Here is a 23,777-nt window from a genome sequence, read left to right on the forward strand (position 1 = left end):
GAGAGGCGAAGGGTCTGCCTCCCAACCTCCTGTATGGCCCCTAGGGGCTCTACTGGCCACCCTGGGGGTCCCTGGGACTCTAGCCCTGTGCTCACCAGCACCCAGGTTTGTGGGGTACAAGCCGGCCAGCAGGGGCGGAGCTGCCCTCCCCAGGCCCCACCCCAGCCCTCACCCTGGGCACAGCTCACTGTTTGCACTGGGCTCAGGGAGATGGATGGGCTAGGAGTGCCCTCCCTTCCCGCCCGAAGACTCAGAGGACCCAGCAGCTGGGGAAAGTCCCCCAGGGCTGTGTCCTGGGGAATACAGGGGCTGGCGAGGGGTGGGAGGATGTGGAAGCCCCAGCCTCTCTCTTCCCCTCTCCTGCTGTGGATCAGACAAGGGGAGGACCATACAAAGGGTTTAGACCCCTCCTGGCCCAGAAGTAGGACTGTTCCAGCTCCACAGCCCCGCCCAGGGGGACTTCCTTCCCACTGTATGTGGAGCGGCAGCTCTGTCCCCGGGAACAAATGCCACGAAGCCCGAATGGAATCGATCAAACAAACAGGGTTTATGGCAGCGGGAGAGAGGGCTGTTGAACCCTGCCTGGCAGCTAATTAAGGAGCTCATTAGGAGACAGGGTGTGTGGGGAGACAAGGGCAGTGCGGCCTGCCAAGCCACGAGCTTCCAGATGTCCTGGGCCGAGCTTGGGCCAGGCAGGAGGCCGAGCCCCCAGGCCTGGCTGGGGAGGGGCTGCGCCTTCCCAAACTCCCAGCGCAGGGCTGTCCCAGAGGGTAGCTTCGAGGGAGGGCTTCCTCCTGGGCTGCGCTGACTGCGGTGGGGAGCAGGGGGCAGGCGCGTGCTCCGTCCTGGGTGTGGGCTTTAGCAGCTCAGTGTCCAGGCCCCGCCCTTGGTCTGGGCCTGGAGACAGTGACACTGCCCCCCAGGGAGGTTCCAGGGCAGAGCAGGCTTTGGGGATGCCAGGCCGGTCTAGGTGCCCCTGGAATGGGGCATCTGGGTGACATTCTCCCTGGCCCTGGCACTGTGGGGGTCTGCAGGGCATGGGTTCCTTGGGCACCCTCAGGCCCCCAGGTAGACCTCCACCAACCCCCCCACAGAATGCATGCGGTAGAAGACCCCCAGAGGCAGGCCAAAGTTGACGATGGTGAACCACGTCCGGTAGCCATAGAAGTCCTTTTCCAGCCCGTTCTCAAACTCCGGGTGGATGCCGAAAGCAGGCATCATCCAGAGCTGGGAAGGAGAGGAGGGTGCTGAGTGAGGCAGGGGGCTCTCCCATCCCCCACGGCCCTCGGCTCAGGGGAGGCAGGCCTCCCGAACCTGCGCCCTCTCCACGCCTCCTCCTCCTCAGGATGTCAGAGCCAGCCCCTCTGCCCTTATATCTCCCTCCCCCTCAAGGCCTTGAGCCCCCTCCTCAGCTTGCCTGGGGCTAGCCAGCCTGAGTTCCAGCTGAGACCCTTGGCTGCCACTCCCACGGGACAACCTGCTCCATCAAGTGGGGATCCCCTTGGCCTCGATCTCCATCCCTCTTTTCTGCTCTGGGTCCATTCTTCCGCTGTCACGACTCTCTGCCCACTCCACTCTGACCCTGCCTCCTGTCCAAATTCTGCTCATTTCTCAAGGCCCAGACCAAACTTTCACGAAGCCTTCCTCGGACACTTGGGTCCACATTTTCTTTTTTGAGCTCCTACCTCCCTTTAGGGCCAATTTGTTACTTATGCTCTGCCTGGACCAGAGGTTTTGCCATCGGAGGTGTTGCCAGCACAGCCAGTAGCAGCATGGGCTCAAACAACCTGGAGTTGTCCCGGGACTGCCCCTTGGAGACTCTGGGAATATGGGCAGGTCAAACAGCCTAAGCCTCAGTCTGCTCATCTGTTAAATGGGGTCAACAACAGCGCCTGCTTCACGTGTTAGGGTGACGATTCAGCGAGGTGCAGGGAAAGGTGGATTTGAGCCTTAGCAGCCACCAGGTATTGAGTATTACTGTTAAGACCTTCTCCTAGAGCTTCTGTAGAAATACAGGCACTTTCTGATCTCTTCCTTCGACTGAATTCAGGGGATGATTAAATATTTGATAACTCTAACTGGTCCCCCTGTGTGTCCCCAACTAAGCAGTAAGCTCCCCTGGGGAAAAATCCTACATACATGTTTATAAAGAGCACTTAGCTACAGGCTTGGCACCTTCATCCATGCCAGCTACCACTCTCAAGCAGCATCGAGCGCGTTGGAAAGAGGCCTGTGTCCTTGGCAATCAAAGGACAAGCCAGCCGCCCTGGGGACTGTCAACGTGCAATGAATGCACCTTGATCCGTTCCTTCCTGAATGAGGCTCTCTGGGGCTGTCTCACCAGCTCCACCCCCACGTCTCCCCGCCCCGGCACTCACTGTGATGTTGCACAGGATGAGGAAGAGGGAAATCTCCTTGAGGGCTCGCCGCTTCCAGTTGAGGTGGCTGTAGGAGTGGATGTAGGCCAGCGAGGCCTGCCGCAGGTCCTGGCCCAGCTCCAGCAGGGAGCCCCTGCGGGGCGGCTCGGCCTCCCACTTCCCGGCCAGGCTCTCGGGAGTCACCTCCCAGAGCGGGCGGCGGTGCAGGCCCTCGATGATGAACAGGTTCTGGGCCATATGCTGGAGGATGAGTAGCAGCGAGTAGGCCAGGATGAGGCAGTTGAGCAGCTGGTGGGGACGGGTGGCCACAATCGCCACGATGGAGAAGTAGGAGATGCCCGTCTGGCCCAGCGCCGCACCCAGCAGTAGCACCACGTCCAGGCTGCGGGTGGGGTTCTTGAGCGTGTCCAGCTCTCGCTCCTCCAGCCCGTGGATGGCCGTGCCAGCCAGGCACGCCAGGCTCATAGCGGGCAGCGCGGCCACGTAGAAGGCATAGTAGACAGTGAAGTACTCACGCGCAATGGCTGGGCCACTTGCTTGGATCTGGAAGAGCACAAAGACGCACACGCCTCCCACCAGCACCAGCAGGCCCAGCAGCGGCCCGAAGATGGCCCCATGCAGGCGGAAGGAGGGGGCGCCGGGAGGGGCGCCTGCGGCAGGTGCCAGGCGGCGGCCCACGTTCCTCCACATGACGAAGAGCACGGCGCAGCAGATGAGGCAGTACTCGGTGCTGAAGGGGTAGAGCATCAGGTAGCCCTTCTGGAAGACCTCGCACATGGTGACGTTGAGGCACATACAGGTGTTGGTGCCGTTGCCTGGGAGGGGGCAGGGCGGGAAGGGACAGAGGTTCAGGTGGGCCTTGCTCGGGGGAAACCAGAGGCACGAATCAATCCTGTTCACCTCCTGGAGTGTGGCCGAGGTGGAAGAGACCCAGCCACCCATTTTACAGACGTGGAAACTGAGGCCCAGAGAGGGAAGTCGGAAATCACAGAACGGGTGGTGGCGCTGCACGTAAGAATCTGCTTGCCAATGCAGGGGACACAGGTTCAGTCCCTGGTACGGGGAGATTCCACGTGCCTCGGAACGGCTAAGGTCATGCACCACAGCTACTGAGCCTACGTGTGCCACAAGAGAAGCCACTTCAAGGAGAAACCCGCACTCGCAGCGACCAGAGAAAGCCCTCACAAAGCAACAGAGGCCCAGCGCGACAAAACACACACACACACACACACAGAGCAGAAATAACAGGGTGCTCATTTCTATTTATTTTTTTGTGTGTGGAACCTTAACTCCCCAACCAGGGATCGAACCCCTTGCCCCCTGCAGGGGAAGCATGGAGTCTTAACCAGTGGGCCTCCAGGGGAGTCCCCAGGATGATCATTTCTTGACAAAAGGATTCTAGACCTCAGGGGCCAAGCTTAGATAAAGCATTTGACATGTGATGTCTTCAGGGCCAAAGCTCTATGGATGACTTGCTGAGCACGAGGGGAAATCTGTAACCTTGCACTGAGATGCTCTGGCAGCTACACCTGCTCGGTCAACAGCATCCACTGTGCGGTGATCAGATATCTTTCCTGTGATGAGGTGCCCTGCAAAGACACAGCATCCCCGGTGGAATGCTGGTGTCCAGAATGCTCCCCCTGAATCTAATAAACACTTCAGTCCACACTTCCCATTTCTAGGAAAAGTAGGGAAGAGGGGAACAAGTCAAATGCCACCACGAGGAAGCAACCTGACCAACCTCAATGTCATTAGGGAAAAAGAGACTTAACTGAGCCACCAAATGTATTGCATGTTTGAACAAACCATCTGTAAATGACATTTCTTAGACTGATTGGACAAAGTCAAATATAGATTTATCCATATAAATGGGGATGGGGATGATGTTAAGGAAGTTAGCGATTATAATAGCATTTTGCTAATGTAGGGAAATATATTATTTTAAAGGCTTGCATACTGAAATGTTTTGAGATGAAATGACAGGCTTTCTATAAGATAAGTAACTCACCAAAAATACTGGAATAAATATGGCAAAGTGTTAAAAATGATTACATCTAGGTTATGGGTATGGCCTGTTCTACTCATCTAGATGTCTGAATTGTTTAATAATTAAAAAACGCGTGATGTCACTTGCCAAAAATTCTCTTTGCATAGCTCTTCTGAGGAATGGATCTGGAGCATAAAGAATGCCACAGTATCCAGGCGTGCCAAGATTTATGCAATGGGTGTGTGAGTGCATGAGTGTGCTGAGAAGGCGTGGCTGTACACAAGTCAACACGGCGATGGCACCTGGGAGGGGGGGTTGTATACACACAGGTGCGGCTGAATCCCACAGACAGCAATGTTCCTTCCCATGTAGGACATGGCCTCTAAGTGCACCCTGTATAGGTGGGGCACTGCGTACATGGGAGGATCCAGGGAGTTCTTTCTGCCCAGAAACATTCTGTTCCTCCTGATATCTGACATGTCCAGGTGCCTACAAATGTGTTGGGAAGACACATTCCTTTCAGTTGTAAAGGCTTCTCAGCTTCTTGCAAGTAAAATGAAGATACCAGGGGTGTAGGGAGTACCTGGACTTATTGGTGGATTAGTGGCTAGCTCAGTGATAGCAAGATGGTGCCCGGAGAGGGCTTGTGGAGCATTAGAACCTGGTGGGGCAGGCCCAGAATGCAGGCAAAAGTCAGTACCCCTGGCAACAGTGTTTTTGTTGAGTCTTGATCTGGACTCTAGAGCTTGCTCCCAACTGTACAGAGTCACTGAGCCTCACCTGTTTGCGGAAACGTGCATGTGTGTGTGCGCACATTCAGAGACGGGGGGGTCGCCGTCTCCTCTTACCTGAGAGCTTCTTCATGAGGGCGCTGAGCTCAGCCTCGATCTCATGGTGCATGGAGTCGTTGGAGACAGCCAGAAGCCACAGCAGCAGATTCGTGGCCAGCGTCAGCATCAGGCCACACCTGGAGGAGGTGCTACACTCTGCCCACACAGCCTGGCCAGCGCCGTGGGTACCGCGCTTCACCATCACTGCCTTTGGGGGGACTGCTCTCACCCAAAGCCAGATCCTACCTGCTATTAGAACTTCAGGAGGGGTGGCCCTAGGGGCTCCCCGGGACCCAACCAATCCATAGTCCCAGGGCCACCCTGCCCAGGGAAGCTGTGGAGGGCTGGCATGGGTGGGGGATGGGGGTGTCCCAGGAGTTGTTGCAAGGCGAGAAGGGGCCCACATCTCACCTAGTGAAGTTGGTCTGGATCTGAACGCAGTCCTTACAGTGTTTCCAGAGCACCCAGGTCTGAAAGAGAACAGGCTCTGAGCCCGGAGGGTTGGGGTGGAGGTGGGTGGTGGGTTCATGGTGTGTGTGCGCCAGTGGCTCGTGTGTATTTACAGTGGAAGAGACGGTGAGGACATCTGGCCTGGATTCCTGGCTCCACTGTTTCCTTACTGTGTGGTCTTGGACCAGTGGCAAAACATCTCTGAGCCTCAGTCTCCTCGTCTCTAAAATGGGAACGCCTGGGCCTCCCTGGTGGCTCAGGGGTAAAGAATCTGCCTGCCAGGGCAGGAGACTCTGGTTTTAATCCCTGATCTGGGCAGATCCCACATGCCTTGGAGCAGCTAAGCCGGTGCACCCCAGCTCTTGAGACTGCGCTCTAGAGCCCGGCAGCTGCAACTACTGACGCCCACGTGCCCTAGAGTCCGTGCCCCACAAGGGAAGGCCGTCCACCGCAGCCGGAGAGTAGCCCCTGCTCTCTGTAGCTGAGCAAAGCCCCTGCAGTAACGAAGACCCGCACAGCCGAAACAAATAAGATTATTAGAAAAAAGAAGAGTAGCTCTGTGGACTTCCCTTTGGTCCGGTGGTTAAGACTCTACTTTCACTGCAGTGGGCACCAGTTCCCTCTGTGGTCAGGGAACTAAGATTCCACATGCCACACAACCAAATAAAAAATAAATTGTATTAAAAAAAAAAAGCTCTGTATATCCAGGTGGGGGTGTAGATTTAGGCATGTACTGGCAGACATATCAATAGGTGTCTGCGTTTCAGAGACTCCCTGAGCAGCGCTGATGCTGGCACTTGCGGGTGGCGTGGGTGTGGGCACAGGGGGCATGTTGGGGTGGCGGGTGGGCGTGGTGTGTGTGGGCACCTCCTCTGGGCAGAGGTTTGCTGATGCGGCTGTTTTTAGGCATAGGGTGCGGAGTGGGGGTGGGCGAGGCCAGTCACCTGGACGCTGATGAAGATGACCTCGATGGCGGGGAAGACCAGCTCCAGCTGCGACTTGCAGCGGATGTGGCTCACGTCGTAGCCCACGCGGAAGACGTTGAGGCAGACGGTGCAGCTGCCGAAGAGCACCAGGGAACCTGGCCGGGCGGCGGGTGGGGGCCATTGGCACCTCCCGGAGCGGGGACCGTCCCTCCCCCGGCCTCTGCACCCACCTCCACCCCCCACCCCCGCTCCGGGCGCCCGGACACTCACCCCGCACCCACACGGGGCCTGCATGCGGGTCCCGGTGGAGCACGGCGTGCGGCTGCCGGGTGGTCCCCGCGGTGTAGTAGAGGAGCCAGAGGGCGGACAGGACCTTCAGCGCGGCCAGCAGGATCCACACGTCCCCCAGCGTGACGGCCACGTTGTTGAAGACCATGCTGCAGATGAAGGCTCCGCCCAGGAGCACCACATTGAGCGCTAGGAGCCCCGAGAAGAGCTGCCCGGCCTTCTGGGCCTGCCGGTCCCGCCGCAGCAGCAGCGAGAAGTGCCTTGCCAGCCAGGACCTCTGGACCGGCGAGGCAGGGGCCCTGGTCCACTCGGACCCCAAGGCCACTTGGTTCTCCTTGGCCGGAGCCTCTCTAGTTGCCTGAGCCTCTGGAGTGGCCATGGGTGGAGCCTCAGTAGGGGCTGGGGAGGGAGACAGGGTTCTTGTTGGCTGCCGAGCTGTCCTGGGCTCCATTCCACTCTTGCCTCTCATTGCTGTGTGACCCAGGGAAGCCAAGCAACCTCTCTGATCGGGACATTGGAAATCATAGCAGCTACCCCATCTACCTTACAGGACCAGAGAAGGTTCAAAGAGACCAGCCCTCTGTGTTCCACATAAAGTTAGGGGTTATCTAAAGGGGCTTGAGGACCACTTCTCCCCCACCCCACCCCTGTCCTCCTGCCTCAGTGTTTGATCTTAGGTGGAATAGTGGCGTCCAGCAAGGGAGCCAAGGGCATCTGCACAGTGCTTGGCCACTGGCTGTTTCCAAGGCTGTGACTTTTCACCCCAAAAGGCTGTGCGTGCCCTGTCTTCTGGAAGGAGTTTCACTCCTGAAGTCAGGGAGAGCAAAGTCGGTGTCCTCTCCCATTCTGACTCTGATCAGTTGGGTCGTGGTTGACTAGGGTGCTGTGCTGAGAAGGATCCCACGGCCAAGTGTGCGCTTGGGCTTTCCCATCCTTGGGAAAGAATGCTGTATCTGAAATAATGCTCTGTTATGGGTGCTATATACCCACTCCAGTGTTCTTGCCTGGAGAATCCCAGGGACGGGGGAGCCTGGTGGGCTGCCGTCTATGGGGTCGCACAGAGTCAGACATGACTGAAGCGACTTAGCAGCAGCAGCAGCATGGGTGCTATATGGAGAAGGAAATGGCAACCCACTCCAGTATTCTTGCCTGGAGAGCCTCATGGATAGAGGAGCCTGGAGGGTCCATGGGGTCACAAAGAGTTGGGCACAACTTACAACTGAACAACAGCAAAATGGTTGTATATAGAATTACTTTGAAAAGCTCTAGAAGACACCCATCGAGTTCATAATAGGAGTTGCTTCTGGGAAAAGGAGGAAAACACGGGCACTGGGAGGAGTGGCTAATGTTCTGGTTTTTTGCTTTTTTTTTTTTTAAACATTACTTTTGTAAAGTTATTATTATTATTTTTTGACCGTGCTGTGCTGCAGATGGGATCCTAGTTCCCCAGCCAGGGGTCAAACCTGTGCCTCCTGCAGTGAAAGCACAGAGTCCTAACCACTGGACTGCCAGGGAAGTCCTAAAGTTTTTATCTTATTTCCTAAAATTAATTTTAAAGCACATTAAAGGCGTAAGGAAAAAAGTTCTGACACTGATTTGCAGTGCCTACCATAAGCACGGGACATCCTGGGATCAGCACAAATGCTATGGCCCTTGACTCTCTCTCTTTTTTTTTTTTGGCCTTGCTGTGAGGCTTGTGGGATTTTAGTTCCCCAATCAGGGATTGAACCTGTGCTCTCGGCAGTGAAACCACAGAGTCCTAACCAGTGGATGACCAGGGAATTCTCATGCCCTTGACTTTGATAGAACTGAATTCCGTCTGTACCCTCCCTGGAGGCCTCAATGTCTCAGGAGTGCACAGCTCAATGCGGGGAATTCCATCCCTGACTCTTCTCTTTCCCCTGAGTGTCTCCTGCTACTTTCTCAGCTTCCCCAAGCTTTCACTTGGGCCTGCTCCCTTTGTTGGGCTTCCCAGGTAGCTCAGTGGTAAAGAATCTGCCTGCCAATGTAGGAGATATGAGTTCAATCCCTGGGTTGGGAAGATCCCTGGAGAAGGAAATGGCAACCCACTCCTGTATTCTTGCCTGGGAAATCCCATGGACAGAGGAGCCTGGAGGGCTACAGTCCACGGGGCTGTGAAAGAGTGTGACGTGATGAGGGACTAAAGAGCAACAGCAAACCCCTTAGTCCCCCCTTGCTTGACCCAGATCCTGGGTCACCCCCATACCCAGCTCAGGGCCCCTTCCTGAAGTCTAGCACCCTCCCCCCATGGGCCCTTTGGGTTCACGTAGAGCTGCACTGGAGAGTGGGGATGCCCCACTGGTCGCAGCTGCTGTCCCGGTGAGAAGGTTCCTTCCCCACCCCTCCCATGCCAGGTGCTCTACCTGCTGCTACCCTGCGTTCCTGGTGCTTTGGGCTCAGGGTCCTAAGCACTCACCGTCCCCATTCTCCAGGCTGCCAGAGGCCTGATTCTAATTCACTGTCTCAGAGAAGCATCGCTATCCCTACATCTTCCAGAAGGAACCATGTGTCCTCCTCGCCAGTCCCCTCGCCCCTGTGTATTCCAGCTCACAGACAGCTCTGAGATTTTCTTGACCTCAACCACTACCCTGGTTCCTGGCTCCCTCTTAAACTAGTCTCCCTACCCACTGTGTCTCTCCCCTACTGTGATCCCTGCAAAGGCAACCAACTGCCCTCAATGTAGAGGCCATACTACCTAGTGTGGCCTCCATGGCCTTTCAGAATGAAGCCAGGGGGCCGTCTCTGGCAGTCCCGTGGCTAAGAGCCCATGCTCGCAATGCAGGGAGCTCGGGCTCAATCCCTGGTCAGGGAATTATGAATAGATCCCACATGCTGCAACTAAGAATCTCAGTGCAGCCAAATAAACTAATATTTTAAATTAAAAAGAAAAGAAATGAGGCAGCGTATGTTTAGCATGGGCTTGGACTGTGCAAAGTGATCAAGGGAGGGCAGCTGCTGTTGCTTCCTGGTCTGGCCTTGACCGCCCTCTCCAGCACTGTTCTCAGACCCTCCCCCTTGCCCATGGGCTGTGCTATCCTGCTGCCTAGTTCCTAGAATCCTCTGCTTTTGTTCACCTCCCTGTCTTTCCCACACCCCACCCTTTACCCATCATACCCACCCCCTCACCCTTTGGCTAAACTGCAGGGTGTCCTTCAGGACTCAGTGGAGTCGCACCGGTTCAAGGAATCCTCCCCTGAACCCCCTCACCTAAGGCTGGACTAGGGGGTCCCTCTAGATACCTGCCCTGCACCCACGCTTGAGGCTGGAGCATCTTTGGTCATACTCTGTTTTAATTAGCTGTGCTCTGCTCTGTCTCTCTCTTTGGACTCTGAGCTTTAGACTCTCCCTCTATGGAACCAGCAGAAGACCCTCAGCATATTTGGCTTTCATATGCAGCCTCAGTACTTCCCCGGTGGTCCAGTGGTTAAGAACCTACCTTCTAATGCAGGGGGTGCAAGGTTGGTTTCTGGTTGGGGAGCTAAGACCCCACAGTGCTAGTAGCTCAGTTATGTCTGACTGTTCGCGATCCCTGGACTATAGCCTGCTAGACTCCGCTGTCTATGGAATTCTCCAGGCAAGAACTGTGGAGTGGGTCAGTTCAGTTCAGTCACTCAGTCGTGTCTGACTATTTGAAACCCCATGGACTGCAGCACACCAGGCTTCCTTGTCCATCAACAACTAGAGTGGGTAGCCATTCCCTTCTCCAGGGGATCTTCCCAACTCAAGGACTGAACTCAGGTCTCCTGCATTGCAGGCAGATTCTTTACCACCTGAGCCACCAGGGAAGCTCAAGTATCTACAGGCTGAGCAGCAAATAAGCCCATGAGCTAAACTAGAGAAACCCCCACACACCATAATGAGGAGCCCGCACAGTCAAAATTAAAATAATAAATGAAATGCAGCCGCTTCAGGCCCTCACTTTCCCATGTGCAACCTGCCCAATATTTATACCTCCTAAGGTCGTCTTCTGGGGCAAATAGAATAACAAAACTTGGTGCTCTTTTAAAGATTCCACCAGTGATTTCCTATCCTTTTCCCAGTCCTTGTCTTTCCTGCTCCAGTTCACCCTCCTCCTTGTCCAGCCCCCTTCTCACACCCCGGGCACATGCCCACCACAGGCCCAGCCAGAGGACTCCCCGTTTCTCCTGCCGTCTCCCCCCATCATCACTCCTCCAGCCTGCTGTTCCTTCCATCTCTTGTGCTGTCCTCCCCTAATCAATCGCTCTTGCCCACTGTCACCATCCAGCTTAAGCACCTCTCCTGGGAAGACTTCTCTCTTTGCCTAAGCGTCTATCGAGAGTGGGTGTATACTGCTCCGGGTGTGCCTGTTGGGCAGAGACCAGGCCTTGCTTATCTCAGACCCCACCCTACCCCTAAATTTGTTACAGTCAGGACACTGAACCAATGTTTGCTGACTGCCTCTGGCATTTTCTGGGGAACTTTCAGCACCAGAGCCGTGGACAGAGACCCGTAGGCATCAGACCCTTTCCAGAAGATCTTTATCTTTTCCCCTAAGACTCCCCCGCCCAGGTTGAGCAAGCCTGAAGCTCACAGGGACAACTCCTTGCTCCTTTCCTCCCAAACCTGACTGCCCCATCTCGCCTTCCCAGAATCTGCACCGAGGCTGGAGGACCGCCTAATGCCAGAATCTGGCACTTACTACCAGGGTGATCTTGGACAAGCTCCCTAGAATCTCTGTTTCTCTTGTCATTCCGGGCGTTTCTCTTCGGTTTCCTCATCTGCACACACACACAACTATGGAATAGTACCTGCTACACAGTAGACGTTCAATAAAGATTTCTTGAACGGGTAAACGAAGGAATTAATGCATGATACCTACCTGATGGAGTTCCCTCAAAAGTAAATGATTTAACACACGCACATACCTATAGAGCTGTGCCTGGCACACAGAATGATCTGAGTGTTAAACTATTTATGCACTTCCTCCCTGTTCTGTCCAGTCTGAGAGGAGTCCCAAGGGTCAAGGTTATTGGTGAATTTGCGGAGGAGGGGGGGGGCAGTTTTGATTGGACTGCAGACCTAGACAGGACGCTGGAGGAGGAAGTCCTATCCTCTAGGGGTCTTCGCCTTGACTATCTTCCCCGCCCCCATCCCCAGGGGCCAACCCTGCATCGGCAGCTAGAGGGAGCCCTCAAAGTGGCGGAGAGGATCCTTCCCCCCGGAGAGGGTGCTGGGGTGGGCAAGCTGGGGTCGCGGGAAGTGGGTGAGGGCGCCCAGACTGACAAAGAGAAATCCACCACTCTCTGACACGCCCTTCGGCGCGACGCCAGTCCGAAGGAGGGCCCAGACACCAAACTGGTTTGTGGGTCTTGATTAGAGGCAGTGATGAAAGCTGCGGAGCCGTCGGGGCGCGGCGCCCGGCCAGTTCCGAAGGAGGCTGCTGAGCACCGGCCGGGGAGCTTCGGCATTTCTTTCCGAGCCACTCGAGGGACTGCGAGGCCTAGGACGGTCGCCACACGTCTGCCTCGGACTGGGCGTCCGGGCAACCTCAGCCGTCCGGACGTTTCTCTTCCTCCTGGCTTCGGCTGTGCGCGCTCGGACGCGGCTATGGCAAGGCGAGCTCTGTGCGCCCCCAGCCAGGGAAAAGGAGATGGGGCGCGGAGCTGAGGTTGGGGTGGCGATCAGAGAGGGGCTGAAGTTCAGGTCCCCAGGGGTTGGCTTCCCTCCCGCCCCAGTCCTTGCAGCCCCCGGTCTCTGAACCTCACTTTGGGAGCGCAGTAGGTGTGTGTCGAGGGTGGGCTCACCTGGAATACTCCTGCAGGAGTGCGAGGGCGCTCCAGGCCCTAACGGCGCCGCGGGGAAGCCTTACCTGAGGCCTGGGCAGGCATCGCCGCCGGCTGGCTCCCGTCTGTCCAGATGAGGCCCCCGCGCGGGGACCGAGGCCCCCGACGCCCTGCCCCCGCGGGACTGCGCAGCTGCTGCCTCTCGGGCTCCGTGGCCCATTGATTTTTCTGTTGACTTTGGGGCTCTCATTAATCCTTCATTAATTACCCTGCCGGGGGCTCCCCGGACGGCTCAGCCAATAGCGAGGCGGCTGGACCGGAGGGCGGGGCCGAAGGCGGTGCAGACACGCGGCGCAGGGGTGGGGTGGGGTGCAATGTCCTTAGGCCAAAGTAGAGGCCTTTCGGGGTTCAGGCCACACTTTCCTCTGGTGGCCCAGCAGGGAACGAGCCGTCCTCCATAGATCTGGGGTCGCTCCGCCCCCCCACCTCCCGTACCCCACCTAGCACCAGCCTTGCCGCACCCTCTCTCCCCCTAAGTCAAACGTGAACTTGGGGCGGAAGAGACCTGGTTCCGACAGGGCAGGGGCCGGGGCAGGGGGCGCCCCCTCTGGCCCTCCTCAGCTCTCCCTGGAGCCTGGCGTCCTGCCCACCTAGTCCTGCTGGCGGAGTCCTGGCAGGTTTTTCTCCAAAGTCCCCTGTGCGCCCGACCCTGTTGCTCCCACTCTCCCCTCTAAATGCCGTCTCCTCCCACCCCAGGCCCCATCCCAACCTGTCCCCCTTCTGACTCCGCTAGCTGCTGGCGCCTCCTTTGCCATCTCTGACTTTCTCAATCTCTCCTCTATCTCCCCCTCCCTCCTTTTTGGGATCAAATCATTTTACTGGGGGGCTTCCAGAGAGGGTCGAAGGGCTGGGAGAACAATGAGATTGCAAGTCCTCTGCCCCACCCGGGTGTCCCCACTTCACAGTCACCCCCATCTCTATATCTTTTATAGAGTAGAAGCTAGAGGGCTTTGGAGAGGCGCCTCGGGGACCGCAGGGAGGGGCAGGTGGTGGGTGACGGGAGGCCCTGATGGGGTGGGCTGTGCCACCCAACACCTGTTAAGCTAGAACTGCCAGGTTATAAACTGGGTTATATCAGCGTGTGTTGTAAATGTGAGACCCTGAAATGTTTTATTTGAGAGGAAACAAATGCTCTGATGCTTGAAAAAAAAGTTTGAAAATTATTATTCTTAGTAGTAAAAGTGCTGGCTTCCTTTTGCTGTGGGACTGTGGGCAAGTCACTATACTTCTGGGCCTCAGGTTTCTTCTTTGTAAAATGGCAGTTGGATTAGTCAGTCCTTCCCAACCTTTCACGTGTCATGGAACACATTAAAAAAATGTCTATGTCACTTGAGGATAAAGCGAAGAGGGAGGTGGAAGCCTGGGGACTCCACCCAGCCGCTCCCAGCCACCCAGGTACTAGTCTGTAACTCAGACTTGGCTTGCCCACAGAGAAGCCTGAGACCTCAACCTCTCCAGGGGTCCTTGCAGCTTTGACCCCAAGACCCCCCTCCTGCGATCATCTTAGAGGTGAGCGCTGAGACAAGAAGTGGGGAGCCAGGTGGCATAGGGCAACATCAGGTTTATTGGTTTCCAGCTCCAGGCCGCAGCACTGGCCAGGTCACCAGGCTGGGGGTGGGGGTGGACCCAGAGCCAAGGACGCTTCCAGGCCTTGTCTGGTCCTAGAAAGGGGTGCAGCAAGGGGTCCTCCCCCAGCGGCTCCACCCCCAGGCTCATGCTGGGGTGAATGTGCATGTCCTGATGGTGATCTAAAAACTCATCCTGGAAAAATAACTCTTGTGAAAATGCCACTCTGGGGCCAGTGCGGGGACGGGAATGGAGAGTACATGGCACAGTGACTGCCAGCCTCGGCTTCATTCCTGGGGGTCTCTGGGTGGGTTCACGAGCCGAGCCCCTCCTCCCGAGGTCCCGAGCGGGGCTTCAGGACATCACATAGACCTCCAGCAGGCTGGAGACAGCATGCATGCGGTAGAAGATGCCGAAAGGCAGGCAGATGTTGACGATGGCTGCCCAGAGGGAGTAGCCGTAGAAGTCCACCTCCACGGTGTTGCTGAAGTGAGGGCGGGCCCCGAAGGCGGGCATGATCCACAGCTGTGGGGAGAGAGGAGGGTCAGGACCTGGCCCGGGCGGGGGGCTGCGTGTCACTCTGTGGGCGGGGGGCAGGATGGGGGTCCCCGCCCTCTGGTTTTGTGGCTATCGAGGGCTGGCTGTTGCCGAGCAGGGGGCTTGCAGCCCCTTGGGCAGAGCCTGGCAGTCACAAGGGAACTCAGTAAACGTGCCCAACTGAGCTTGCCCACCCCCAGGCTGAGGCTCCACCCTCAGGATGGCCCACTTGTGGGATGGGGAGAAAGGAGAAGAGGTTTCAGTAGGTGACATGAGAATTTGGAATAAATGGTTAAACCAGCAGCAGCAGCTCTCTCCTGGAGAGAGGCCTGTGGGTGAGGGCGGTCGAAGCAGACAGGCCCAGGCCAGGGGGGCCAGGATCCTGCCAGAAGGCTTCCCCACCCCAGCTCTTCATGAGCTCCACCCTCCAGTTTCACCCTCCACTTCCCACCCTCTTCCCAGGTGTGGGGGGAGGTTGAAGCTGGAATCTGCTTCATCTCTGGCTGTGAACCCAGGCATGGGGCGTGAGGCAAAGAGAAAAAGCTTCTGGGCTAGGCTGGACCCTCTCCGATCACATCCGTAGGCACATCACAGCCCAAATCGGAGCCTGCCTCTGTCTTATAAAATGGAGTTGGAGATGACACTCTAAGAGCTTATCCAGACTCAGATACCTGGAGCAAAAGCGGCCTCCCAAGTGACTCTTAACCTGTAGGCTCGGCCTCGGGAGAAAGTGAGGGAGTGCGTGGCCAGGGCTGGAGGAGGTTTTGGTCCTTACTGCTTCTACTGTTACATCAGAGATTGGTGACTGCTCTTTTTTTTTTTTTTTTTTTTTTAAAATAAGTTATTTGTGCTTATGTGCATGCTCAGTCATGTCCGACTCTTTGCGACCCCCAGGGACTGTAGCCCGCCAGGCTCCTCTGTCCATGGGACTTCCCAGGCAAGATACTGGAGTGGGTTGCCATTTCCTGCTCCAGGGGGTCTTCCCAAACCAGGGATCGAACCTCCTGCATCTCCTGCATCGGTAGGCAGATTCTTCACCACTGCACCACCTGGAAAGCCCTAGGTTACCAGTAGGAGGGGCAATATTCAAAGTGGGGACTTTGCCAAGAATGCACCTCAGTTTTTCCTGTAGACCCCCACTGAAATGCAACCCCTCTGGAGATGTGTTCTACATTGGGGTATACCCGTTTTCCCATCTATTTAAAGATGTTTTCTATATTAGAGGTATTTTTCTGTTAGAGGTTACAGCTAAAAGGACTATCTTTATATTGAGCAACACTTCACTGAGGTGTGCCCTCTGTTTGGGATGTATTCACAGGGGAACATGTTTCTCTGTTAGAGATTTCCCTCCCAGGGGTTCTTTCTACACTGGGGCCTTTCTCTATTGGGTTGGAGCTATACACTCGGAGTATTTTTCTATGAGGATGCACCTTCAGGAAGCGTGTTCTCCTACAGGAGGCATATTTATATTGGGTCAAGCCGGACGATATACAGAGGAGTTTTCTTTTGGCTCAGATGGTAAAGAAACTGTCTGCAGTGCAGGAGACCGGCGTTCGATCCCTGCGTTGGGAAGATCCCCTGGAGGAAGGCATGGCAACCCACTCCAGTATTCTTGCCTGGAGAATCCCACGGACAGCCTGGCAGATCACAGGAATTGGACATGACTAAGTGACTAACACTTTCTCTTTCTCTTAGAAAGAGGTTGGCACCTCCCTGGTGGTCCAGTGGTTAAGACTCTGCCCTCCAAGGAAGCAGGTGTGGATTTGATCCCTGGCTGGGGAATGAAGATCCCACATGCTGAGCCAGCGCAGCCAAAAAAAAAAAAAAATTAAATAAATAAAATAAAAAAATTAGAAAGGGGCTCTGTGGACTCGCTGGGGAGGGCGCGGCTGCTGCGGGTGCTCCTCTCCTGGCCAGCCCGCCACTGCACTCTGCTGACAGACCACTCACACATACACTGGTCCCTGCCACTTCCTGTCGCTGCTCCGATTATTCTAAGAAGCAGGCTGGTCACAAGTTCCCAGGAGCAGTCACACCTCCCGTCTGGGAGCGAGGTCCCCCCCACCCCGCCCCAGCTCCCTCTCACCTCCTCCCAGCCCCATGTCAGCATTCCCTGAGACTCTTCCAGCTCTATCTGCAGCCTTGAGGCCAGAATGCTGGCATCTCATTCTCTTTGTATGCCCTGAGATGCTGTCTGCCCCGGGGCTGCTCCCAACCCTCCCTGAACCTGCTGTTTTCCTTGAGAGGCATAGGATGCTTCCAAGGGGATGGGGGCAAGACAGAGAAGGCCAGGGGAAGAAACCATAAAAAGAGCATTTTCCTTGGCTTTCTCCTCCCCGGAGCCCGCGCCTGTCCCCGCCTGGGTACTCACGATGATGTTGGAGAGCAGGAGAAACAGGGAAATGTCCTTCAAGCACCGGCGTCTCCAGTGGCTCCTGGGAACCACGATGACGCTCGCAGCCTCCTGAGGTCCTGCTGGGCTGGGGCCAACCAGCCTGGGAGTGGGCGGGCAGGCGGGCAAGGTATGGAGGGCATCCAGGTTGGCAAAGGTCAGGCCATGGCAGGGCTCCTTGGGGGGTGTGTCGTGAGGCTCAGCACTGGGGGGGCCCCGGTGGAGGCTCTCGATGATGAAGACGTTCTGGAAGGTGTGCTGGGCGATCATGAGCAGAGCGTGGGCTAGGTTGAGCCCCGCCAGCAGGTCCCTGGGGGTGCCCGCCACCACGGCTACGATGGAGTAGTAGGAGATGGCATACTGGCCCAGGGCAGCGCCCATCAGCAGGGCCACGTCCAGGGTGCGCGTGGGGTTCTTGTGCTGGTCCATGGCCCGGCGGTCGAAGCGGTAGATGACCGAGCCACTCAGACTGACCAAGGTCATGAGCCCCAGACAGACGATGCTGAAGCTGTAGTAGGTGACCAGGGCCTGCTGGGTGCGGCCCCGCTCCCCGCTCACCTGCACCTCGTAGATGATGAACACGGCCAGCCCCACCACGAACAGCATCAGGCCCAGGACCGGGCCGACAAAGAAGGTCTCCCGGAAGAGGCTGACGGGGGACGGGGCGTGGCTGTGGCTGGGGGTAGAGGAGGCGAGCAGCCTGCCCACGTTCTTCCACATGACGTAGAGCATGGTGGAGGCGAAGAGGCTGTACTCGATGTTGAAGGGGTACAGGTAGAAGTAGCCCTGCTGGAAGATCTGGCAGACCGCCGTGTCGCAGGAGCAGTCTCCCCCGACTGCGCTGCTCGCACGCTCCACTGCGGAGAGATGGCATGGAGCGGCACTGGCCTCCCGCCTTCCCGGAGGCACCCCATCTGAAGAGCCTCACCCCTGGACCGTGACCTTTGGAAGGCCAAGCTTGTGAGCTGCCACCACTGTACCCCAAATGCCTACACAGGGCCTGGCACGTTCATTCACGCCACAAGTATTTACTGAGCGCCTACTATGTGCCAGAGACCGTGGGGCACGTCTCTGAACAATATCCAGGGCTCAACTAACAACAACAACAAAAAAAATCTGGAGGACTTCCCTGATGCTCTAGCGGTGAGGAAGCCGCCTTCCAATGCAGGTCCAGTCCCTGGTCGGGGAATTAAGATCTCACAGGCTGTGAGGCAGCTAAACCCAAAGGGCCACAACGAGAGAACCCGTGTGCTCCAGAGCCCGTGCGGTGCAGTAAGAGAAGCCCTGGTGAGCTGCAACCAGCGAAAGCCTGCGTGCTGGAACAGACCCAGCGCAGGCAAAGTAAAAGTAAATAAACATATAAGTAAATAAAGTTAAAGAAAGTCTCAACTGCAGAACTGACTGCTTCATCCCATCCCATTCCTGCAGAAACACACTCCCAAACCTTCCCCACCAGTCATGACTTGCTCAAGACAGGCAAGGCTCTGGTCCTAATAGAAGGTTGCCCCCTTGGCAACCCCTAAACTCCAAGCTTCCTCGCCTCTCTCTCCTGCATCTGCCTCAGCCAGAAAGCACCTGCTGTGCCCAGGTCTTGACCAGGGCCTTCCGTCACTTCGGTTTGTACTGTACCAATAGGAATCTCGTCCCACATCCAGAGTGTGCTCTGATGTGTAGGATATCTCGGGCCTTGGCAGACATCTCTTTTGATCCCCAGAACTATCTCAGCTGGTTTTGCAGAAAAAGGAACCGAGGCTCACTGAGGGCAAGTGGCTTGTGATGGTGGAGCTGATGCAAATGCTGTGACTCTCACCCCCGAGGCAGGTTCCTCGCCGGGCGCCTCTCTGTACCCCCCGCAGCCCCAGCATTTTAGGTCATCCACCGCCCTGGGCTGGTTCCAACCATCCCCAGGAGCCCTCTGTATGTGGAGGGCGGCCCTTTGTCAGTCCTGCTGGCCTGGGATCGCCTGGATCCACGCTTTCCACTCCTGGACCCTGCCGTGCTGGGTGTGTGTGTGTCTTCAGGTCCGAGTAGATTTGGTCATCTAGTCTGATCCTGGCAGTGGGGGGCCCTAAAGAAGTCCAGAGAACCAGGACCGGGGGGGCTGTGGGCCTGTTCTTCACCATAGAATACTGTGTGTTCAGTCGCATCCGACTCTTTGCCACCCTATTGACTGTAGCCCCTCAGGCTCCTCTGTCCAGGGGGTTCTCCAGGCAAGAATACTGGAGTGGGTGGCCATTTCTGTCTCCAATCATCTTTCTGATGATTCAGATCAAAGATGGGTCTTAATGGTAGTTCTCCATTGTCAAGCTCTGTGACCTTGGGCAAGCTACTTAGCCTCTCTATGCCTTAGTTTCTGCATCTGTAAAATGGGAATATTAATAGTACCCATCTCATAGGGAGGTGGCAAGGGTTAAGTAAGATGGTGTTTAAGACACTTAGCACAGGGCCTGATGTATAGCGCTCCATAAGTGGTCACCATCATCATCACGGTTATTATTTCTGCCTTCTCCTCCTCGCCAGACACTCTGTTCTGATCCTGCGCTTCCACCACTGAGCCACCCTGCCTCCCATCTGCTCTCTCCAGCTTGTTCAGCTGTGCCCTTTGTCTCTGGAGCCCGAATCCCTCCTCTGGTGGAATGGAGACCGGGACAGTGGGACCAAGGCTGTACCATCCAGGGTGAAAAGATGTCCCTTTCGGCCTGGATGGGAGGAGAGTTTGGAGGAGAATGGATACACGTCTATGCATGGCTGAGTCCCTTTGTTGTCCACCTGAAACTATCACAGCATGTCTGCTAATCGGCTGTGTGCGCATGTGCTCAGTGGCTTCAGTCACGTCAGACTCTTTGCGACCCTAGGGACTGTAGCCCAGGCTCCTCTGTCCATGGGGCTCCCCTGGCAAGAGCACTGGAGTGGGTTGCCATGCCCTCCTCCAGGGGATCTTCCCAACCTGGGGATCGATCCCAAGTCTCCTGCGTCTTCTGCATTAGCAGGTGGATTTTTTTACCCACTGGGCCCCCTGGGAAGCCCTAATTGGTTGTACCCCAATACAAAATAAAAGGTTTCTAAAAAAAGAAAAAAAGATCTCCCCATACTCTTCCTCCTGGGTCACCCACATCTAGACTTCTTCAGAGGCATAGCCTGGAGCAGGAAGGGGCCTCTGGCCTCTTGTGCCTCCATGCCCTCTACAGGTCCAGAGAGCACTCAGCCCATGGCCTGGCCACCAAGGGGCCAGGGTTAATCTGGAGTGGGCACTCACGGTCCAGAGCGAGGCGGGTGTGGCTGGCGTTGCTGTGAGAACTGCTGTGGGAGTGAGCCTGGTGCACGGATTCATCCACCACGGCCGCCATCCAGATGGCAAGGTTGGTGGTGAGTGTGAACATCAGGCCACACCTGTTCGGGGACGGAGAGCAGAGGTCACTCGAGTCTTTGGCTCATGTCGGATCCCCAGCAAGGTGGAGAGCTGAGGCTATACTGGGAGATGGTGCTGAGAAGCAAGAAAGCAGGCAAGCCCCCATGTGAGCAGAGAAGATGAGTTTGGAAGGAACACAGCCTGGCTGAGATGCCTCCCAAGAGAGAACTGGGAGTGTCCAAGGGCTATTCTGCTTCCTCCTCTAAGGGAGAGGACATTTGTACATGACACACACCATCCCACCAAGTACCCCCCACCCCCACAGCACAGGTTAGTTGAAACCGGGCTTACAAAGCGAGAGGGCCTCGACTGAAGCCCCACTTGGGGCACAAGGAGGACCCATGCCCCAGGCTGGGAAGCGCCCATCTCATGCCAGGTGAACTGAGCACCTGGGCATGGGCACTGGGCCACGGGCGTGGAGCAGGCACTCACCGAGTCAGATCCAGGTGGGTGTGAACACAGTCTTTAGCAGAGACCCAGAGAAAGTAAGTCTGTGTTGAGAGAGAGTGGTGGCGTCATCTACTCCGTAGGTGGGCTCACCCTGGGAGCAGCCGGGCCCACGCCTGGCACTATGTCCACTCTGCCTCAGGAACTCTCCAATTGCGTGATCACGTTTATTTCAGCTTTACAATGTGAGATGCAAGGTTTTCTCTCTTTCTATTCTGCAGGGTATTCAGTATCAAATACTTCTCTGATCTTTAAAAGTTTGCAAAATGCCACCAGTAAATTCTCTGTCTTTGTTTTCTGTTCCTTCGCAGGGTGGAGGGAGTGGAGTTTGGAGCCCAGTTATTTACTCCTGGGTGCAGGGTCAGCCTCAGGTTAGGTCTTGTCCAAGGTAAAAAGAATCTCGGGGGCTTCTCCACTCCACTTAGGCAGCATCCCCCCACCCCATACTCATCTTTTGTTGCCCTCCAGGTCCTCCCCCTCACCTGGATGCCCACAAATCCTTGCTCTAGTGTTTATCAATGTTGTTGCTGTTTAGTCGCCAAGTCATGTCCAACTCTTTGTGACCCCATAGACTGTAGCCTGTCAGGCTCCTCTGTCCATGGGCTTTCCCAAGCAAGAATACTGGAGTGAGCTGCCATTTCCTTCTCCAGGGTTATTGATGTTGGGGTAGCTTTATTTTCCATTTTGCCTGAGTATTCTTTAAAGTCATAAAATATAAAATTAAAACTATATAAATGCCAAGCTCATAAATGTGTTAAATTGTGGACACCTGGGCAGCATGGATGATGCTTCAAGAGAGGGAACCATACATGCGGTCATTCTGGGCTGAGGTCTGTTCTCAAACCAGTCCAGCCTCAGCTCAGTCAGATCTTTCCAGGGCTTATTTATGCAACAAATAAAAACTTGAACTTGTTTGAAAAATCCCATGTACAGGATACCCTATTTTCTGAACAAATTCAGAATACAGGGGACATGGCTGAGGCCAAACTGGACCCTGAGCTGAGACCTATGTCCTCTATGAGCCACCAAGGAAGGCAGGGCAGTTTTAGGAGTCAGAGCAGCCGCCACAAGTGACGCCTCCTAGGTGTTAACTACAGGCACCGCTTAGGTTGAAATGAAATCGCAGGGCCCTGAAGCAGGTACTCACATTTGGATATTACTTCATTACCAGGTGCTTGCAGATTTATGGACTCGTGATCTTCACTACAGTCCTATCCCCGCCTTAATTAATTGCTCAGCATAAAAGAGGAGTGGAGCTCAGACCTCCTGACCCCAGGCACTGGCTCCTTGCCACCACACTCAAGGACACTCCTCTCACCCACCTGGACAATGACAAACACAGCCTGGGTGAGAGGGTACAGGATCTTGATGGCTGACTGGCACTCAAAGAAACTGGAGTAGTAGCCGGTCTTGAAGACATCCATGACGAGAGTGCAGATCCCAAACAGCACCAGCCCACCTGGGAATGAGGGGTGGGGGTGGATCAGAGAGGCAGGAGAGAGGGATTGTAGATTTGAGGACGGATGGCTAAGTAATGGGATGACGGGGTGGATCCATGGATGAATGGGGTAGGTGAGAGGATGGATGGATGGACGGATAGCTAGGTGGACAGGTGGATGATGAATGGGTGGGTGGAAGGATGAGTATATGATTGAGTGGATGGATGGATGTCCGATTGAGCCCCCACCTCTGTGGCTGCATGGATAAGGGAAAGGGCCCTAGATAGGCTCAACTGCAACAGCCATCTGTTCTGAGAGATCAATGTCTCTCCCATGAGCACCTTCTTTCAATCTTTAGACAGGGCAGAGAAGTTCCTTTCCAGCCCTCTCCGCATCCCTTTGCCAGGACTCTTTCCCTTCCTCTTCTCCCCCAATCGCACCTCACCCTCAGGCACACTTCTCAACAGTCTACCTCCGACGGCCCCCAGCGGTTCCTGCGAGAGCTCCCCAGCCTCCCGCTCCCACCCTGGCCCATCCCACCTCCGCCCCCGCCTCCCCCTCGGCACCACCTCGCAGCCAGATGGGGCCTGCGTGCGCGTCCCGGTAGGGGACGCCGTCGGGGCAGCGCGCGGTGCCCAGGAGGTAGAAGAGGATCCAGACCATGGCCAGCAGCAGCATGGTGGTGAGCAGCGCGAACACGTCGGTGTCGTACACCGCCACCTTGTTGAAGGCGCCGCCGCTGATGAGCGTGCAGGCGAGCAGCAGCACGTTCACCGCCAGCAGCACCGACAGCAGGCGGCCGCCCTTCTTCCAGACCTCGCGAGGCGCCGGCCGCGGTGCCGGCGGGCTCTCCTTGGGGTCCGGGGGCAGCTCCGTGGACATGGCAGGGCCACTGGAGGAGGGTGGAGGGGTCACTGTGGTGGGGAACAGACAGGACCCAGGTCAGCCTCGAGGGCTCTCCCTGCTGCATCTTATCTCTGTATTTGGGGACCGGGGTTGGGGGAGCTCCTCGACCGCGCAGAGGGTGGGGGCTGCGGGTGGTGAAGGATGCGCGCGCTGAAGCGGAAGAGAGAAGCCGACCGTGCGGGTCTCGCACTCGACGGGGAGGGGAGAGGCGGATGCGGCTCCGTCCGACCCCGTCCAAGGTCCCCCACCCCCCAGATGCGTCGTCCGGCTAGCCCCCAGGGGCACCCACCTGACTGGGCCGGGAGCCCGCGCTGAGCTGGGGGTCAGGGGGCGGCGAGCGCGTCCTCTCTCTGACGCCGGGCTGGACGGGCGCTTTATATCGGGGAGGGCAGGATGA

General features: G+C 56.3%; 2 protein-coding genes across 4 annotated transcripts; both read right to left on the reverse strand.

Annotated features, from left to right (window-relative positions):
• Window positions 1–523: 523 nt before the first annotated feature.
• On the reverse strand, window positions 524–12,845 carry OTOP3 (otopetrin 3). Of its 3 annotated transcripts, none has more exons than XM_042256399.1 (7): window positions 12,711–12,845; window positions 6,842–7,258; window positions 6,590–6,726; window positions 5,607–5,665; window positions 5,214–5,332; window positions 2,379–3,193; window positions 524–1,227 (listed from the first exon to the last, which is right to left on the reverse strand). In XM_042256399.1, the coding sequence occupies exons 1-7, from the start codon at window positions 12,727–12,729 to the stop codon at window positions 1,057–1,059; spliced, it is 1,737 nt and encodes a 578-aa protein (XP_042112333.1). In that variant the 5' UTR covers window positions 12,730–12,845; the 3' UTR covers window positions 524–1,056. The 3 variants fall into 3 exon arrangements, with proteins under 3 accessions (XP_042112333.1, XP_060250999.1, XP_042112334.1); XM_060395016.1 differs by having other exon boundaries at window positions 6,842–12,463; XM_042256400.1 differs by having other exon boundaries at window positions 12,646–12,845.
• A 1,380-nt stretch (window positions 12,846–14,225) lies between these two features.
• On the reverse strand, window positions 14,226–23,729 carry OTOP2 (otopetrin 2). The gene is made up of 7 exons (XM_042256401.1): window positions 23,670–23,729; window positions 23,044–23,388; window positions 22,358–22,494; window positions 21,021–21,079; window positions 20,436–20,569; window positions 17,159–18,036; window positions 14,226–14,775 (listed from the first exon to the last, which is right to left on the reverse strand). The coding sequence occupies exons 2-7, from the start codon at window positions 23,354–23,356 to the stop codon at window positions 14,605–14,607; spliced, it is 1,692 nt and encodes a 563-aa protein (XP_042112335.1). The 5' UTR covers window positions 23,357–23,388; window positions 23,670–23,729; the 3' UTR covers window positions 14,226–14,604.
• Between the last annotated feature and the right edge of the window lie 48 nt (window positions 23,730–23,777).

This window comes from Ovis aries, chromosome 11, assembly GCF_016772045.2.
Source record: "Ovis aries strain OAR_USU_Benz2616 breed Rambouillet chromosome 11, ARS-UI_Ramb_v3.0, whole genome shotgun sequence".
NCBI classification, from domain to species: domain Eukaryota; kingdom Metazoa; phylum Chordata; class Mammalia; order Artiodactyla; family Bovidae; genus Ovis; species Ovis aries.